Genomic DNA, 20,365 nt, shown 5'->3' with positions numbered 1-20,365 from the left:
CAAAATTTGGGTAAAACCTAATACACCTGGGAAGAAAGCTCCAGGGTTCAAGTGCCAATTCAAATACACATCCAACAAACCAACTTTAAAGGAGAGAGTTGGCTAGTAGGGAGGATAAGGGAAGATGCCAGCTCCCTGACTTAAACCTTTATTGTAAAGTCTGTCAAGGCCTGAACATATTTTCATATCTCCTTTTCATTCCTTGCTTCTTGTCTAATTCCTGTAGCATTTATTTCTGGTAAGAAACTGTGCTGGTTTTTACCAGGGTGCATGACTTTGCTTGCAGTCAGCAAGTACCTTATATTTTACAAGGTTACAGTGGTGTGTGGTGACCAGCAAAGGTCAAAGTCTCATCCACTGGAGATAACATGAGATCAGCAGGCTCATTTTAGAACTTCAGAGCGTACAGTGATTTGAAAACTTAATGAACATGATTTTCAGTAGTTTTTATTATCTAACTAGTGTTGCTTTTAATGTTTGTATATTTTAAGCTGTTCATAGTACTGCAGTGAGTGTTTATCACACTTACCAGAGTATAGAAGTAAACATACATAAATTCAGTGAAGAGTTCAGTACTGCCTGAGAATAAGACGGCAAGTGAAAGCAGCGTGTTGAAGCCTTTCCTTGTAGTACACACTTTATCTGCTTCCTTCCCTCCTTGACCAATAATTTAAGGTTTTAGAATTCATGGTCAGTTACATTAATGCAGTGATGGGAACAGCTCGACATTGCTGCACTGTGTGGCTCCATAGTTTCTAATTTATGCTGCACAAGACTATGCTAAATAAATAACAGATCCCCTCTCTAGGGAAGCATCTGGAGCTCCTGCCCCACTCATGACATGTCAGCTTGTCTTGACAGTGGCCACGTGTGATAGTGGGGAGCCTGTGAAATGAAAGGCAGGATTCAGTTTTACAGAACAAATGGATTTTTCCACATTATGGTCAGAATCCAGTCTGTACATCAGAAAGGTGATTCTGTTTCCACTGACTTTCTTTGTTCCATTTGCTGACTGGAAGCTTCTTATTAAACATAGAAATCTTTCAAATATAGTGTAATTACACAGCACTGATTTGACCCAACAGATCACAAGGTTTTATTCAATAAGTCATGAAATACATGAACAAATTGGTTGCGGTTGGTTGGTTGTGGGGTTTGGGGTTTTATTCATTTTTTTTTAACTTGAATAAGATTGTCTAAAATTTTCAGAAGTGCCGAAGTCCCGTTTTGTTGTAAAGTAATCGTGGTAGTGTGGTTTTTATTTTGGAGTTGGGTTTTGTTTGCAATTTTTTGTTTGTTTTCTGTTTGTTTGATTGTCTTTTAAACAGGCCAGTTGTTTTATTCCTGGTTTTCTTTACAGTAAAAAGTTAAGGGTAAACATCAATGTGCCAATGAAGACTGAACAGAAGCAGGAGCAAGAAACTACACACAAAAATATAGAAGAAGATAGGAAACTGCTGATTCAGGTGACTTGTATTACAGAAACGCTGCCTTGCTGTGAATTACAACTTTGTCATCCTTTAATGAAGCTTACTGTGGGGTTTTCTTAATTTTTATGAGGAGACAACATGCCATTGCAGTGCACTGTGTTGGAGCTAAAAATATATTTGCCATACTCCTAAAGGCAATTGGAGTCTGTAATGTAAAACATAGAAGGGTGTGATGGGATGGTGTTCCTCACATTTTTTGTAGTGTGTTGCTGAGTGTTTGGTTTCCAAGGCTGTACACACTCACCAGGCCTCTGTCTTCGGTGAAAACTAGTAATACCTAGGCAGTATGAACTTAAGTGTTTTTCTATCAGTTCATTTGGAATCTACTTGAGAAGCAAAGGGGCAGGGGAAGGAAATACAAATATACTACTAAAAGAGTATCACAGTAAGGTTAAGTATATAAATAAGGCTTTTTGTTATGTAAGTAGTTTCAGGTTGCTCTTGGTACCAGTTGGTTCCATGCTTGTGACCGACCGTAAGCTGAGTAGTTCTTAAGTCATGTGTCAAAACCACTTCTGATGCTGTGTTGAGTTCTTAAAGTCTTTGTGAGTAGTTGACGTTTGTAGGTGTGTGTCTCCCCACCTGCTGCTCAGGTTTGCTGTGACAATGCTTCTGTGCCAGCAGATGCGATCTGCTAGGGAAGTAAAATGGCTTTATCCAGAAGGAGAAGTAGTTTGATCCTAAGCACACGTTTCTGACTTTGCAGGCTGCTATTGTGAGAATTATGAAAATGAGGAAGGTTTTGAAACACCAGCAGCTGCTCGGAGAAGTGCTAACACAGCTGTCCTCAAGGTTCAAGCCACGAGTTCCAGTAATTAAGGTATGTAAGAACTGCATCTCTCTGAACACGCATTCCAGGAGGTGAGGAGGATGTATGTAGATAAAATGCATGCTTCTGGATTAAAAAGAGAAACCAGGGAGATGGGATGCATAAGGAGAGATTTTTTGGAGTTGTAAATAAGTAGGAAATATTTTAACCAGAGATACTGTAGTTCTCTTATGGTGACATGTGTGTCTTGTATTGTTGGCACTGGTAAAACAGTAGCTTGGTTGCATCTTTTCATATCACTGCCAGCTTACAGCAGCCTCCGCTCCAGCCTTACCTCTTGTTTCTGCTCTCCCAGTTGTGAGAGAACCAATGCTTGTGGGCTGGCCCAAGAGAAGAGTTTCCTGATGTATTCTAGAATAAAATTGCTGGGGAATGAGGGTCATTCTATTTGTTCGTTGTCACCCATTTGTTTAGAGGTCCCACCAGTGATTGTTACATCCACGGCAAAGGGGATGGATGGGGCAGAAAACAGGCAGTGGAGAGCGTCTGCATAATTAACTGGCACAGATGCTGAAAGCTGCAGCCAGTCAAGCCGTGAAACAGCTCCTTACTGCAACTGCTGCTTTTAGTAACAGTGCAATAAGCACTCTGCATCTTGGTTATACTCTTTATTTGCTGTCTTACTATGAAGTTGCTCAGCCTACTGATGATCTCCCAGTCACTACCCTGGAATGGCATCAAGTAAGCGTAATTCAGTTTAGTTGATTAGCGAAGTCTCCTAATTGGATGTGGTCAGAAATGGGAGATTGGATTGCCATGGTTTGTGCCCTTTGCCTACTCCCATCCTCTACTTGGCATGAAACTCAGTGGCCAAAATTGTTCAAACTTTGTAGCAAGCACAGAGAGGGATTTTTTTCTTCTGGTGTCCCACCGCTTATGCTTGTTTCTCCCACAGAAATGCATCGACATCCTGATTGAGAAGGAGTACTTGGAACGCGTAGATGGCGAGAAGGACACCTACAGTTACTTGGCTTAACATTTTTATTAGCAATTACTTGACTGTGTGACACTCAGCAAATAGGTATGTGATGGAACGAATGAACGCAACAGAACTTCATAGCAGCCACCCTGCTGCCATTTGGACCTCCCTTTTTAATAACTGAGACCAGGACTCCCATCAGCCAGTCTCAGATTTACATCAGAACTGCTCAGGATTGATACATTTCAAGTATGTAAATATGGACACCAATGCCATTTAACCTAATTTAATAACAGAAAGGAATCAAACCCTTCTCCTTAAAGGGTTGCATGCTACTGCATTTAAATCAATACATTGGCTATATGATAAACAGCTGCCATCACAGGCAGCACTTATAAATGTTGGCAGCACTTTGAGAGCAAGTCTGAATGGACCCATGTGTAATCTGCTATGAAAAACCATTTGTATAGTGTGTTTCATTTTTTAATGTGTGATAAATAAAAAAAATTAAAAGATTTCTGTACAAGTTGCATTTGGTTTTATTGTTTTAAGTTTCATGATTTATCTTTCTAAATGTAAATAAAAGGTATAATGGTTATGAAAGCTGTAGAAATCGCTTTTGCTTTTCCTCCTTTTCCCTGTTTTCTAGTGATTTAAAGCACATTTTGTTTTCTGAAGAAATTGTCAAGCATCATCCAAAGTGCATGTTATTTCCTTTTTAAGAGGAAATGTCTGTGTTTTGAAAAGAAAGTTGTGATGATTTCATAGATACATTCTAAGTATTTTCTGTTCTGTATATATGTGGCAATACTTGGCCACTTGAAATTGGAGCTATTTTTAATAGTGTTCAGTATGCTATAAAATGCATCATACTTGCCTTAATGCTACCCTAAATAAACAAGGCTTAGGCTGCCCATTTCTTTGACTAGAACAGAAAATTGAGTGTGTTCCTAAAGATTAATTCCCATGAAGTGCAATCTGTGGTGGGAATTACTATTTCTGAGTGCTATTACACATCTATTCGTTGGCCAGGCTTACTCCCATTTGTCTCACAAGGTTGGGTTCAGTATATACATGTGTAATGTGTATGTTTTCCACATGCTACAAAGCAAAATGCTACCATCCTCACCATCAGTCTTGTTTTTGTTAATTTGTATTTCCTATTCCTGATGGTGAAAATAACCTCTCTGAAGCCAAGCCCTTTCTTCCCCTTAGAATTTGTGGTATGTTCGGTGGTTGGGCACGAAGTAAATAGAGCTATGGTGTGTGTTGATACTGTTTTTCTCTGAGGGAAACAAATTCATAATGGTTACAGCTGAATTCTGACCGACCAAAATGTCTGGGTTTTTAAAAAGGAAAAAGTAACTATAAAGGGCATTATATATGATCCAAACTAGTTTGGAAAATCGGGGGAAAAAAGTCTCATGCCCACTTGAGCTTTTGAATGGTTGCTATTCCTATTCCAAAATAACTTTAATTGCACTGAAGCCTGTCAGGATGGGTAATAAGAGCATCTTGCTGTTCAATTTTCAAATTGTTTTTTGAAATTTAGGAGAATGGAGCTCTTGATGCTTTCTGTGGTGTCACGTGTGTTTGTTTTTTGTTTTAAGATGCTTGTTTTTGTGAGAGCTAGTAGATTTTTGTACCAGGAGGCAAGAGCAGTATGGTGACAGCAGCAGGCTGAATGATTGTCACATGTGGAAGGCCAGAAATAACCTGCTCTAAGTTACCTCTCAAAGCCCAGCTTTAATCCATCACTGTATATTTTGTATGCTGTTTCTTGCAGAGCATTACTTTTAAAACCCAACTGCTGTCACTCTGGCTTCAGATCACAGCCATGCTTTACCCAAGCAGGGATGGTTTGTGTTGTTTGGACATTATTTGGTGTCTGGTGTGGTGGTTTGTTGGTTTTTTTTCCCCCTCCTGAGGGGTAGAAAGTCAGTTCTTTGGCCACCACAGTGTGGCTGTGACTGCTGTACTTGAGTGTTTTGATGAACAGGAAGGGTGAGTTGGAGCACCCTCAGTGTAGAAAGGGCCCTGTCATTAGTTGACAAGATTTCTTGCACTCAGTTTTGCAATAGAGTCCCTGTGCCTGCTCTTCCCACCCTGATATTTTGGCTGGAGCATGGTGTTCAATCTGGTAATAGGCTGCAGTGTTCACACTCAGCTGGCAAATCAGAAATAAAGGTGGTAGCCCTGTACAAGACCCAAACAGACACCTAGCTCCAACCTAAAGAATTTTGGATTAAAACATATATAAAACATTTGTAGTAAGAGGCAGTAACTGTGTAACAATAAGAAAAATAGTAGTTGCTTACAGATCAGATTAAATACCAGATGCAGAAGAGAAATATATGTGTAATTACTGTTGCTTTTCCCCTCTCATTAAATGCATCTACTGCTGAGGGCCAGACACCTTGTTGGGACTAAGGACTGATGAGTGTAGCTGATATTGGGATTAGCTGTAGGAACACCTGTACAAGTTTCTGAACTGCAACCAATGCTTTAGTGAATGGGAAAGTGGGTTCCAGCCAAAGGTTTGTGAAAACTGCACGACCATGACTATTGTACTTGGGTGCTATCCTGACATTCCCACCATCAGCTTCCTCAACTAGATGATAACACAAAATTCCAACTCAGTTCCAGTAAAAATGAAGAAGTTCAAGTATCCTTTATTCAAGGTTGAAAAATGTACCACACCACATTATTGCAAAAGTTCATAGGTATAAAACACTTTGCAGCTGGTGAGAAGGCAATAAAAAGTTGGGTTTTTCTTTAAATTTGTTACTATAAATTACTATTACAGTACTTTGCAAATACAGAATTTCAAATTGCATCATTTTTATTTTTCTAAAATCACCCACAGTACTAGAAATTCCTGAAGATAAGGCAGCTGTTTAAGAGAAGAGGTAGCTGGTGTCAAGGGATTTCCATTTCTCTTTCAATGCCCACATACTTAAGGGCATCAGCTTGGCTATATCTAAAATTAAAAAATAAAATTAAAAAACCAGTAATACTGAACATTTCAGCTTCCTTGTTCTGACATAACATCACAGCCTAGAATACCCCCATCCTTAGATCTCCCATAGCTTCCTCACCACCCAGGGCCTTTATTGCAGATGCAGATCAATGCTGACCCCCTCAAGAAATTGCTTTTAGAAGAGTTTGACCATGAGGAAACAAAATGCTAAAATTTCACACTTTTTCATCTCAAATCTCACAATACTTAATTTCATTTTAGCTAGTAGAAAACAACTACATTTCTCAAGGTAGACTTACTTATATAGTATCATCACTTAGTTTTCTTCTTGATTTTACAGTAAAGTATGAAAAGAATCTTAGTAAGCACTTCTTTGTAATGACACAGAAATACTACTTGCCCATTTCTGAATGACAGCAGAGAAAACCCCTATCCGTACCTAGGGAACCCTACCAGATAAAGTTCAATACACAAGTCTACCAGGAAAGGCTGTGCAGGTTTGTCCCCATTTGTCACTAAACTTTTCTGTATGAATTTCTCTGTAAACTTCTCAACAAGCTGCTGTTCCAAACTTGTGCTCTTGACCAGTTGCTCTGCTAATGTCAGTCTTACTGTAGTATGTGGCTTAAAAAGAAAAGATGCAAGAGGGCTGCTTCACAGCTGCTGACACCTGAGGTGGCAAGGGGGCCCGCACTGAAAATACGCTGAAAGCTACAGTTACAATAGGAAGAAATGACAAAAATCCATTTACCAACCTGTAGTCAAAGAACAGTTCTTCACCAGTCTGAATGGCTCTTTTAGCAAATATTCCTATTCTGTGATCGCCATTAACCATCATAACTGTTTAAAACAAATTTAAGCTTAGATTAACACAAATACTGCTAAGATACTTACAGTAAACATCTGATAACGTTTCATACATTGCTAAAAGCAAGTAAATTTAAAACTTACCTTTTGCATAGCAGTTGGGATTTACTGAATGGTTTGCAAATCTAATTTTGTTGCCCTTGCGTGTTGCATCAACCACAAAATCTGGGGAGGGAAGGAAAAAAATAAACAGCAAACACCACAAATGATGGATAGATCACCTACAAACATTTTTTGTGTCTATTCATTACCTATTGTGCTTGAATTTTAGCAGCTGGAAAAGCCAACTGCTCATGGAAGAGCTGTCGCATCATCCTACCATAGCTACGTTGTTCTGCAAGACTCCAGCTGTTCCTGTTGTCCCACCCTGTTCATTCCATTTATCTCCTGCCACAGTGGCCCTACCTTAGTTTCTCATTTGAAGCTTCTCTAACTTTATTTCACAAAGACAAGCTCCATAAATATGTTAATTCAACATTGACATAAATCAGCTTTTTTTTCCCCTTTTCAAATATTTTTTAGTATTGCACACAACACAGTACAATCTGTATATTTCTCAAGTGGCAGTAGCCACATGTCTGTCTGTGCTTTTTATTCCCTTAATACAAAATTATCATCATAACTTACTGCTAATTTAAGTCACCATGAATTATTTCAGACAATACTTAGCAAGCTTTCTCAATTTAGGCTACTTTACTAATGCTTACACATAATTTTACTCTATGAAGTTCTACTCAGCTCATCTTGTATATTCGGCTTATGTAATAGGCTCCATCACTACTATCTAGTTGACTTGCCTTAAGGAAAAAAAAAGCACTAGCTATTAATATTAGGAATCCACACACTACTAGGAAAAGATCTACAGAAGGAAAAATTTCTTAATGTTAGCTGCTGCTTGCAACAGAACAGAGCTGAACAACATGGTTATTTTATTTATGCTGCAAGGGTTGTGATTAGTACATACATACCATTATTCAAGTTAAACAGAAAGCTGCACATGTATTTGTCATATACTTTTCCTCTTCTGTCTGCCTCATCCTGAGAAATAATCTGAAAGAAATAGTACTTGTAAAAGGGACCATCCTCTCCCCTTCTGTAGCCTTAGCAGCTTAAGGTCAAAAAGCCCATCAGACATTCCGAAAGAAAGGTGCAGTTTTTTTGTTCCCTGGAACTGAAAATACTCCCAAACACGAAGTACTGTTTTCAGCAAGTATTCAGCACTCAGCCATGGCTTGCTCTTAGCAAAAAGCACAGAAGAAAGAAAGAATTGGCTTCTCATCTTAAAACCAAGACTGCATACCTGATTCAGGATTTTCTTATTACAATAGCATATAATTTAGTGAAAGCACAAACTGAGTTTTAGTACTACACTAATGATTTTGCATAAAATTTCAGGCACGTCTAAATTGAAATTACATCTAAGATTAAAATGACACTCCAGCCACTTCTCACAATAACCTATGTCAAATTTTTTGTGACATGTCAACCATCTAGCTCCTGGGCTTTGAGCCTCTGACAGCAGCACCTGTATACTTAGTCAGTCACATCTCTCCCTCTAAAGAACACGATACCAAGTTAGAGACAAATCTCTTGGTCCCTGGCCGACACGCAATTTTACCAATTAAGCTTATACGTAACCAGTGTTCCCCATTCTTACCTCACCACAGTATTCAGAGATGAATTCGTTCTTCTGTACAGGATCTTTGATGAAGATTCCCCAGCCTGCCACATCTGAAGGTGCCAACAGCAAGTGCTGTGTGAGAGGAAATAAAGAGGTTTATGTATGTTTGGTTTGGACTTGTTGGGGTTTTGTTTTAGGGTTTGGTTTTGTTTTTATTTTTATCACTTAATGAAATGTACCCTGGGGCTCCAGGAAAGAGGACAAACGTACTCTAATTATCAAATGCACACCAAAATTACAGCTTGTGAATCAGATGTTGCATGTGAAAGAAAAAACACATGAAGTACTTGAAAACCAATAAAAAATTTAGTTTAACTTTGAAATGAGGGTGTTACATAAAAACATGCACACTAAGGACGTCAAACTAGAAAGGTCTGCAGACAGGAGCCCAGTACTGATTAGGTCAGTATTTGAGAGAACTCATTTGTGAGAAGACGTTCCAGAGCAGAAATAAACCTTGGTTTCTTTATGTATGTGTTTAACGGAGCTGAATGGGCTTTTGAGATATCTTCAGTAGACTGTATACAAAGTTTGTCTCTTAGAATCAACAACTGAAGAAAGAAATGGCCAAACTTCCTTATGCTGATCTAGGGAAAGACTGACAAACTATCAATTTAAAACAACAGCCTATTTTCAAGTTACAAGCAAAGACTAAATGGGGAAAAGGAGATATTCTACCCACAGTGTTACACAGAAAACACTAACTACTTGGTACATGATGAAATGTACACAGAGCTTAACAGCAGCACTAGAGAACCTAAGGTGACAGCCACCTCCCTGTCTGTTTGTTTTGGTTTTTTTTTTGTCCTGTGTGACAGCATGAAGGCAAAGAAATTCCATTCTCTGGCATAAAAATACAAACCTACCTCAAAACCAGAAATATAATTGTACAACTACATACTTTTTTGGATCCTCTCTGAATGCTGCAGTTCTTGCAAGAAACATTTTTGCTATCCCAGTGGTCGGCTGCTCCACATGTTAAACAAAGGTCAGGATCACATTCACGTACAGCTAGGTAACATGGACACTGCTTAGTGTTGCATTGTGCTTTACAACGACATCCAGGAAACCTGTTTTGGCCTAAAAAGGAATATGGAATACAAAAAGGCCGAGTATGAAAAAAGTACATTGTAAAATTAAGAGTGCAGATTATAGCATATCAGAATATTAGAAAAAACATAGCCATTGATATCTGTACAGGACTTTCAGAAGCACTGTAAATTTTTGTCTCGTCTGGTTTTACTTTAGTCTTCCTCAGTTTTACGTCTTAATACTGTTTTTTACTTCATTCAGTGGCTAATTAGGAGGGTCAAATTAAATTGGACATGTGCTCACTTCTCACACGACTTGATGTGATTTGCTGCTCTTGCAAACACGGCAGTTCAGGTTGCCTGCTAGTACAGTTAGATGTTGGCACAGTGATAGGAGCTTATAGATAGCTTTTAAATGTTCTACTTACATTCTGAGCTGCACTGGCAAAACTTCTCACAGAAGTTTTGAGCAATTACACATGGACATGAGCTGTCACAAGGCTGACGTGGATGATCACATGGCTGATAGTTGTAAACATGATTCGATGACCCATCTGAATAAAAATAGCAACATTTTACCAAGTTGAACGGTGCAAACAAAGAATATGCAATTCCCTTCACTCTTTAAAGCAAAAAATCCCTTTTAGTCACTTACACAGAAAACCCCAAGAAATGAACAAAAACCCGCCCAAACCTATAATCAGTGGGATTAAAAAAAAAAGAAAAAGACACCAAACCAGAACTGTAACGTTAGTTAGGTGCTTGTCACCATTAGTTGCCCGCTTCCTAGTGCACTTCATTCTTCCCATTACTTAGCTGCTTCAGGTATTCAGAGCTGAAAACTACCTCCTGCGGAAAACTGAAAAACGAAACTACAATGGTATAATTTCCTGTGTGAACATGTTCTAGAGTAACACTGATATCATTCAGCAAAGTAAATTTGCTCAAATACCCAGTCATTTTTACTCTGGAGCAACAGTCTACTTTCAAACAGACACACTGGCAAAATAATACCTGGTCATTATACCACTGTGCTTTCCCAAGTCAATTTTCCAATACAGACAATGCTGACATCTTATAGGCAAGGAGGGACTATCAGGGACAAGTCTAGAGCTCTACCTATAGAGCAGCTAGGAGAATTCAGTGCTATCTAAGTTATATTTGCTGCTAATACTCCTGAGTTTGTGTTGGGTGTGCATGTATTTATAAAAATGCTCATTAGCAATCAGCAACCAAAAAGGAAAGACACTGATTATTTCTGTTGCTAAAGTCCCAACCACTCAATAAATTTTAAGATAACTATTTCTAAAATAACCCATTTCTAAATAACAAATGCCACTTTTTAACACAGCTCCTGTTGTTAATATCATTTGTATCTGTGCTTCAATGAGGCTGTACTTAAAGGACTGTAAATTCAGTCTCCATCCCAAAACGAGAAGGAATTATACAGAGCTCTTCCAGTTACATAAACCAAACAGTACCTTTTTTCCCCTACAACCTCTGTAATGAGAGATTACTTTTTTGTTTTTATTCCCCCTATGCTCTCTAGCTCCCCATGGAGCGTATATGATGGCCTAACACTAAAAAAAACCCCACCAACCCAAACCCCCAAAAAACCAAAACCAAAAAAGCAGTAGTAGGATCTTAGAAGTTCAAGACATAAATTGAATGGAAAGATGCTAACCCTTTTTCAGCTGTATCTTTCTGCAATGAGCAGCCCACAACCTGCAAAAACACAAAACAAACACAAGAAGGTTGACAGGAACTCCTCCTGCAGTGGGCTGGGAAAGGCAGCTGCATCTCGTACCCACACTTGACTTGAAATGGGAAAGTTTCTGCTAAGTGCACCCAAGTCGCAAGTGGTTGCAGCAGAACCACCTCACCCCAGCCTCTTGGAGCTGACAAAAATCAACACTGCAGACTGCTCCCTCCCCCTCCCCACACCATGCCTCTAGTCCCAGGATTGTACAGACAAGCAGCCCCACCTGGCCCAGGCTAGAGGTGCTTAAATTCAGGTGGCCTTTAAGGACAGCCTGCAGAGAGGAGGCTACTGGAGCAGCAGCAGCAAGGATATGGAATTGCAGATGCACGAGAGACCTGCCAAAAAAGGAGAGTGAAGGTCTCTCCACTGCTTTGTGGGACTTGGACCCAGCACCACACTGGTGGTCTCCTACAGGTCACAGCCACGTATTGCCCTTCATGTGCTGAGCTCCAAGTATATGACAACAGGAGATCACATCTGACGCAGCCACACTGATGCAATATCGGTATTTCTTTTCTCCTCTTTCCCTGTCAGCTTGGCTAGAAGTGGCAGGTTTTTGGTTTTGTGTGTTTTTGTTTTGGTGTTTTGGTTTGTTTGTTTGTTTTTAAGAATAACATGCTTTTAGTCATCATAACATAACTCACTATACTTTAGAGTTCTTGTAAGTTACAATTACTCCTTTTATTTTGTATCCGTTTCAGACTGCAAGCTCTTCAGGCAGGAAATATCTACTATTCCATGAATGGCAGTGTCAGACACAATCAACTGAAGACACCTGTCTGGACCTTGGGTACCAAAAGGAAAACCAGACTTACATCTCAGTAGTCTTAAAATTAAACTAAAAACATTGATTTATCCTTTTTCTCCAGTTCTATCCATTTCAGTTAGCACTTGAATTTAAACGAATAAACAATAAAAAAATTGGACTAAGGATTTTCAAAGTTCATACTTCTTGGAGTCTCTTAGTATGTCATATAGCAACATTAGGAGAATGTGGGAGAAGCCTCACTGCCTGGCTAAATAATACATGGCTAGCTGCACCTAGCAAACCTCACTTTCTGTGCAGATTTACTTATAACCGGTCCAAAATACTAGTGAACACATGCACTCAGGAATTCCCAGCACAGGACACTTAGGAAACTATTCTGCCTTTCAGTGAATGCAACACTTGGAAGTTTGCGCTCTGAAAAAAATATCTCCTGCTGTAACTAATTAAATAGGAGGTTTTAGGTACTACTTCTTTCATAAAAGCATGATACCAATTTCTACTTAACCAAACAGTGTGCTGCGCTCTCCCCAGCAGCTGTAGGTAAACAAGAGTGTCTGTGTAATTGCACTTTCAAAGCTTTATAGTTAGACTTCATGTTAAGTGCTCAACAGCCCACTTTCTTACCAGCATTTGAAGGAACCCATACAGGTTAGAAACTTAGAGAGGCAGAATTGTCTAAGTAACTGATGTTGAGGAGAGGGCACAAACCCAAAGACTATCAGCATTACAAAGCACTAATAAACAGATGACATTGCTATTAAGAGTGGCTCACTCTAGAAAAAAGGATACCAACATATATTTCTGAGTTATGAGACCCTGACTGTTTGTAAGAAGGCAGTTCCCATATAACTGAAAGAAGGAGTCCAATTTTGACTTAGTCTAATGTACACTGGACTACTTTTCTTTTTTGTCTGGCTGGTATTGGCAAAAGTAACGTTTACCAAATTTTCAAACAATTTTACACAGAATCTTGTCTCTCAGCCCAAGATAAAAGGGACCTACTAGCATACTAAACCCTTAAAAGCTTTCTGTGGATAGACTCCTTAAAACACCATTTCATTAGCAATTAGTATGAGCATTTTTGGTGGGTTTTTTTGTGGGTTTTGTTTGGTTTTGTTTCTTTGGTTTGTTAGGTTTTTTTGTTTGTTGTTGTTTGTTCGGGGTTTTGTTTGTAATCTATGGTACTACTTTAAAAGTAAAATGCCACTTGCTGACTAGTTGCCACCTGAGACATTTTGGTTTCTATGGAAAAGTATAGACCGTATGGACAAGGTCACCCGAATGTGACAAAGATTGCCATCATCAACAAAACTTTCAGTATGCCAACAGCTCAGATAGAAAATTAAATACGGCAGTCACAACAATGAAGGCATCAGCTGAGCCACTCTTGTAACAGAGCCTGGTGTCACAGGAGGAAGAGACCCTGGCAAGAAAGGAACTGGAGACATACAGTGTGAGCAGGTATTGCAAAGAATGACAGAAAATAACATGACGCAAGCTGCCAACACTGACTAAATTGTCAGGAGGTTTGATTAACAAAATTAATTTTACGTTCATTAGCTTGTACCTTTAAAAAACTGACAGTAAGCACTGCAAGTTCCCCTAATTACTGCACAAAGCTGAAGCCTGAATGAGCACCATACTAAAGGTGGACTAATTTATCTATCTGCCCTATAATCTGCTATTTTGACCAGAAACAAAAGGCAAGGTTCTAGTTTCATGCACCAGGAAGCAGAGGCAAGGAAAAGACAGAAAAGCTGAGAAAGCACTTGTGACTCAAAGCTTCAGAAAAAAAGGCAAATTGGAAACTCAGTGGCAGATTTCCAAGCAAGCAGGTGGATTTGTACATCTGGTTGCTGACTTCTTCAGGACAGCCAGCTTATAAAAGAAGTGTCACCAGAAGCATTATGTCAGAAACTATTAAAAATATTGTTCTTCTCTGCTGACAACCTACTAGACTTTGCCAATGTTTTCAGGAGGCACCAGTATCAGCTAATCAGGCAGCAGAAATGCATTCTTCAGAAGAAGCTACACTAGCATTTCTTCCTCTGCACAGGGATACTCTACTATCTGAAATAGCACTGAAAATTCAAAATAGATGCCAATTATGTCAATATATGTAGTTTTGTCTCTGTGGGGTTTGATGTTCTGGCATCACTCCAACAAAGACTTCTTTTCAGTCCCCTAAGTCATATCACATCCAAGGCCTGCCCCCCACTCCAAGACTCAGCCTTCCAGACAGGTAGCACCTAAGGATATCTGTGCCTGTACCTTTTGCCTGATAACAGTGAGAGTTTAAATCCCTATAAAAAGATACCCTGAACTCTATGCAGAATCACGTAAGCTACTCAAGCACATGCAGTGAGCAGTAGTCCAGCGGAAGGTAGTGACAGGAAGAGGAAAATGAGAAAATGGGAAATGAGAAAATACTTTCACATAAAGCTTACTAAGTAAACTCATATCCAAATAGGGAATGAGGGAGGGGAGGAATACAAAAATAACCAAGAAGCAGCATTACATGGCCCTGCAATCAAAAACACATCCTTATCAATCCTGAGGAATGAGTGCCAATCAGTTAAAGCAAATACAATTCATCTCCCAGCAATGGAAGAAAATGCACATGTAAAAGAATGAACAGTACTGAAGCATCCACTCTCTATGCACATGCTTTTCTGAATTCATTCTTAGTTTAGATTTTTCTATTGGCTTCTATGCAAACTACTTACTCCTCCAGCAAAGGAGAGTTTTCACAAACTGACAGGTTAATGCATAGGACAGGACCTAACACTTTCTATGTAGGTTTTTTTTGGACAGCCAGTGAGTCTCCTCTCATTTATAAGGCTTATTATGGCTGTCTAGTAAAAATCAGATTGGAAGGAGCGAGAGAATATCTTTTACCATCCACGAAGGAGGTAGTCTCACCAGCTAATTGCTCACCATGCTTATACGGGTACAGCAAGATCACATGGGAAACAGGAAAAGTCTGTAAGAAGGCTTGTAAGAAAGTCTGCATTCAAATCAGTTAGAAGAGGCCATTAAAAGCAAACTTCTGCTGCTGCTCTTTGGTCAATGTTGCTTCTGCTCAAAGGCTGTTACTGCACATACAGATGGAAAACCTGCAGACCACCAAGTTCCCTGCAATGGAAAAGTGCAAACAGGACAGAAGGGTATTCCTGGCTCTAGGACTAGATTTGCTCTAGGAGTGAGTAAACTCAACTCAAAGAAAGTTAGGAAACAGAGAAAGAGTTCCAGATGGTTTTCCCATTTGCTAGATGTGTGAATGCTCAGGTTACAGTGGTATGTAGGCAGGCTAAAAGGTCTTCCTTTTTTAAGACTACTGCACATAGAAGAATGGAGACAGCTTGATTGCCACGTATTCTGTAAAATCAAATGAAAAAATTACCTCCTTCCTTCAATGAGAGTTAAAAGAATTAAAAGGTGTTTCAAAACAAAATTGCTAGTATAGAAGTTTTTATACTGGCAACTAATAAGAACAAAATAAGATCAAGACACCCCACATAGTGGTATGTGCTTTCATTTATTTGGAGAAAAACAAACAAACAAACCAACCAACCCAAATAAAAAACCCACTCACCACACATACAACCAACAACCAAATCACAAACAAAAAAAAAAGTCTCAAAATTCCTCCAAAACAATGTCAACCTGGTAACTATACAATCTAGTTTAGCTTCAAAACACATTTGAGCCATTTAGTTGCACTCTTCAAATAGATGTAGTGGCACTGTTTTCATAGCAGTTTGCATGAAGCTGAAAGCAAAGCAATTCCTAACTGCACACTCTGAATATGCACTATGGCTACTAACTCTGGATTTAAAGAGTCAAGCATGTCAAATGCCAAAAAAACTTGAAAACTGTGCCAAGACCATTAAAGCAATAGTTTTTGCTCAGAAAGAATCTCTTCAAGATGCTCACAGAATCTTCTCCTAGCTCACACCAGTTGCCTCTACACTACAAAGCAGAAAAATTCTACTCCATGCTAACAGTAGCTTTGAGCCGGTATCACAAATTTCACTAAGCCTGGAAATAATAAATATACTTAGACAAGCTAAGACAGAAATAAGAACTGATGGGAGAAGAACTAGAAGAACAAACTTGGGGGAAAATAAGGATAAATTAAGGGGATAAATAGGCAACTTTATGGAAAAAAGTTTACTTATTGTTTGCAGAAATAAATGTTCTTGCCAATTTTCAGTCAGCTTTTTATCTCCTGTGTTCTTATCCTTGGGAATAAAAATAATCAATGAACAGAAATTGTTTCAGATGGTCTTTGTGGCTCTGGCTTGGCTTTGTTCTTCATTGCAGCTTCACTTAAAGTAATAATTTGTTAACTCGGTTCTTGAGTTGCAGTTCTAGTTGATAGCATTAGAGTGCTACAAACAAATAGAGTCTCTTAAAGAAAAAAAGGCAATCTGACTGGTTTGCTACAACATTTTTGTTTACAGATTATCTTAATCTTATCAAAGAATCATAGAATAGTTTGGGTTGAAAAGGACCTTCAAGGGTCACCTAAGTCCAACCCACTACAATAAGCAGGGATATCTTCAACTAGACCAGGTTTCTCAAAGCCCCGTCCAGCCTGGTCTTGAATGTTTCCAGGGATGGGTCATCTACCACCTCTCTGGGCAACCTGTGACAGTGTTCTACCACCATTACTGTAAAAAACTTCCTCCTACCTAGTCTGAAACCTCTCCTTTTCTAGTTTTAAACCATTACCCCTTGTGCTATTGCAACAAGCCCTTCTAAAAAGTCAGTCCACATCCTTCTTACAGGCACCTTTTAAGTACAGCAAGGCCACAACAGGGTCTCTCCAGGGCCTTCTCTTCTCCAGGCTGAACAAACCCAACTCTCTCAACCTGATCTCACAGCTGAGGTGTTCCAGCCCTCTGATCATTTGTGTGGCCTCCTCTGGACTCTCTCCATTCTTAATAGAATCTTAATGGAATACATTCCACCATAAAAAAATCCATGAGTTGTAATTTACAAAACACCATATAATCATTATTGAATCCCACTATAACACTCATAAATTTATTGCTGAAAGAAAATTAAACTGCAATATCTTGAATGTTAATTACAACCAGCTTTAGAGTATTTCTAAACTAAACTTCAGTTTGATTACCTGCAGCAATACACCTACAAGAATCTGCTAACAAGAATCTGGCTGTTAAAGAGGTTAAAAAGAAGGGGGAGGGCAACAGAAGTGGAAGGGTTATACTTGCCAATGTGGTAGCACTTTTGTCTGAAACCAAAATGCCATTTTGTTTTATTGCTGCAAATTTTGTTTTTGAAAGCAAAAGGAGAAGAGTTGCATGACTTTTCCTCTAAAAAACTTTCTGTTCTGATCCCCTGTATCTCAATTTATTGTTACGCTAAGGTTATTTAGTAACAGATTTACCTGTGTTTCCTTTTCTTCTTTCTGGGAGGAGTATCAACATCTTCAGCAGGGACTGGAGCAATAATACTAGATTCCTTTACTCTAAACTCATACACCTAACAAGAGATACCATAATACATCCACGATAAATCTCTCACTAGTACAAAGTTGCTCATTTTCTAACTTAGCATGAATTCCTCCAACCAACAACTTACAGATCCAGCCATAGTCTCTTTTCAATACTTTTAAAGCTGTTTATTTTTGTCATTTAAGAACAGATAGTCTAATCTAAACCTGTAAATTTAATTTAAAAACAGTTTTAAACCTAAGTTTTATATAGTTGTGTCACGAGTTCTGGATCATAGCATTCTTGGGAAACCCAAGAAAATTAATTTTCTCATTTAGTAATTAATACTGGTATTACTATACTTCACTTTAAAAAGTAAAAAGCTATTGTCCTTTGTAAGAAGCTTCCCTTTCTTACCTGCCTGCACGTTTTGGTCCCAATTAGTCTGGCAATTGCACAGAAGTTGTCATAGTATGTGCCAATAAGAACTCTAAACATTGAGGCTTCTGCACCACTCCATTCCACATTCTCTGGAGGCTCAATATTTGGCTTCATCTTTATTGGTGTTTGACACCTAGAATTCGCTTCTGTAATAAATAATTGAGAGTACGGGTCAATGTAAGGCCATGTTTCAAAAATTCACACAGCCCTTAAAAATGTCAAATTATTAACTTTAGTTAAAAACATTCCAAGTTGCTGTTGTTTTCTATCCAAATGCCACAACAAAACAGTACTTTTCACATGGCTCTTAAAGAAGTTAAAAATTAGGTAACACTAACCTGTTGAAATTACACAATCTCATCTCTACATAAATTGAGACAATCTGGAAATTTTGTTATGGGGTTCTATTTCGTTAAACTCATATTCTTACTCTGTCTTTTCACTCAGTTCCGTACATTTCACATACACGGCTTCTAAGATCACGTGGCTCAACTTGGCTTTATACTCTCAAGCACTGCAGCTAATTGAATAATGAAGCATTGAGTAGCCTTACCAGAGGAACTGGACGTTTCATCTTTCTTTTCTTCTTCTTCTTTATCATTGTTTTCTCCTCCAGTTTCAGTTCCAGCTTCTCTATCACTATCTGTGTCTTTTGATTCCAATACATTTATTGTCGGTGTGCTGGGTCTGCTGGTGTTGTTTGGAAGTCTTCCTCTCCGGCGGCCACCTGGGCGCTTTGGTGGTGTCTTTATACGCTCAGCAGTCAAGGCAGCTGCAAACTCCTTTGCACCTTCCTAATCACAAACCATTGAAATTATTTTAATGAAAATTGTAGTGTTTTCACCTGTGGTCAGGGTTGGGGAAGAACATGTTCTACTTGCATACTGTGTAACTTTTAATTATTCTACAAACTAATCATGTACACACAAATTTCAGTTAATTGAACTCTAATAATGAAAATAAATACTTCTGATGCTAACATGAAAAAAGAAAATCTACCTTTACAAAATACTTATATCTGTAATTTAGTTCCATTTTCAGTTTAGCTGCCAAGTAGAAAATAATTTAGTAGTAAGTTTGCATTTTTCTAGATCATGAGAAAAAAGATAATGTCCCACAGAGAATACCTTTCAAAATACAATAATTCTTCTTGCACACGGCACCTACAAAATACGTATTCTGCATTTTTAAAAATCCAATCACTGGCAATTTGTTTTCTAGTGGAGAGGGGTCCGACAATGCCTATTAAGTTTTTGGATTAAAAAAGTTACATTGTTTTGCATACTAAAAAATTACTGAAAGTAGGAAAGAGATTTGAAATTACATTACTAAGGATTTCCCCTTATTAATTTCCATCTTGTTGTTTCTTAAGAGCATATATACTGGATGGAATCTACCTTTGGCAAACTAAAAAAAAAAACCTACAATTTCTTGTCAATACATAACTTAGAAGCGAGCTAAGTCTGTAAGACCCAGTTCCTCTGACCAGATGGGAGACAGTAAGCAGCAACACATTATTAGGAGGTAATAATCTTTCTTCCCTAAAAATCTCTCAGGTTACATCTAATAGAGCTAAAAATTCCTTCTACTTAAGACTTTCATTTGCTGATTAGAAGTTCTCTTTTCTTTTGAAGATAACATACTTGACTGCAAGTGGCCCACAAGTATGCATATTATCATAGATCCAGCATTTTCTTACACAAAGTGTAGCTTGCTACTGCAACACAGTACTGCAACTAGCACTGCTTTAGTGAATTCTGACATTTGAAATTATCTTACCAGATGTTGATAACAGTGCGGTCCGCAAGGCTTATTATCTAATGCTGTTTCTGTATTCTTTCGTTTATAAGTATTAGGAGTTGCATGGAATGCTGTTGAATCAAAACACCACATTTGTAAGTTTTAATATTAAAAACACACTAAATATCTAACCTCAAACATTATCTAAAACACAAGGTTTATCAGAACTAGAACAAAACAAAAAAAAACCCTGCACACAAATGGGAAAACCTCACAAAAGAAACACCATCTAGTGACATTTGACTTACCACATAAATACAGACAGCACATGGATAAGTTTTGCATGTGCCCATTTACATCTGTGAAGACGAACATCACGTTTGTTTCATGT

The 20,365-nt window shown here is 38.4% G+C and overlaps 2 protein-coding genes across 3 annotated transcripts in view; one reads left to right on the top strand and one right to left on the bottom strand.

Moving 5' to 3' along the window:
- The window catches only part of CUL1 (cullin 1), a 53,593-nt gene extending 49,826 nt beyond the window's left edge, over positions 1-3,767 (top strand). The window contains exons 20-22 of the mRNA XM_080339365.1: positions 1,361-1,466; positions 2,197-2,310; positions 3,215-3,767. Of these exons, the coding sequence (XP_080195491.1) occupies positions 1,361-1,466; positions 2,197-2,310; positions 3,215-3,295 (301 nt within the window). The 3' untranslated portion in view covers positions 3,296-3,767. The remainder of the gene's footprint in view (positions 1-1,360; positions 1,467-2,196; positions 2,311-3,214) is intronic.
- A 2,282-nt stretch (positions 3,768-6,049) lies between these two features.
- The window catches only part of EZH2 (enhancer of zeste 2 polycomb repressive complex 2 subunit), a 49,808-nt gene continuing 35,492 nt past the window's right edge, over positions 6,050-20,365 (bottom strand). For both annotated transcript variants that reach the window (XM_080339093.1, XM_080339092.1), the window contains 12 exons: positions 20,014-20,105; positions 18,788-19,028; positions 18,211-18,380; positions 17,748-17,842; positions 11,482-11,522; positions 10,226-10,351; positions 9,668-9,846; positions 8,743-8,838; positions 8,054-8,135; positions 7,170-7,250; positions 6,974-7,058; positions 6,050-6,218 (listed from right to left, as the gene is read on the bottom strand). In XM_080339093.1, the coding sequence (XP_080195219.1) occupies positions 6,158-6,218; positions 6,974-7,058; positions 7,170-7,250; positions 8,054-8,135; positions 8,743-8,838; positions 9,668-9,846; positions 10,226-10,351; positions 11,482-11,522; positions 17,748-17,842; positions 18,211-18,380; positions 18,788-19,028; positions 20,014-20,105 (1,349 nt within the window). In that variant the 3' untranslated portion in view covers positions 6,050-6,157. The remainder of the gene's footprint in view (positions 6,219-6,973; positions 7,059-7,169; positions 7,251-8,053; positions 8,136-8,742; positions 8,839-9,667; positions 9,847-10,225; positions 10,352-11,481; positions 11,523-17,747; positions 17,843-18,210; positions 18,381-18,787; positions 19,029-20,013; positions 20,106-20,365) is intronic.

This window comes from Nesoenas mayeri (genome assembly GCF_963082525.1).
Source record: "Nesoenas mayeri genome assembly, chromosome: 2".
NCBI classification, from domain to species: domain Eukaryota; kingdom Metazoa; phylum Chordata; class Aves; order Columbiformes; family Columbidae; genus Nesoenas; species Nesoenas mayeri.
This window is presented reverse-complemented; position numbering and strand designations above follow the sequence as displayed.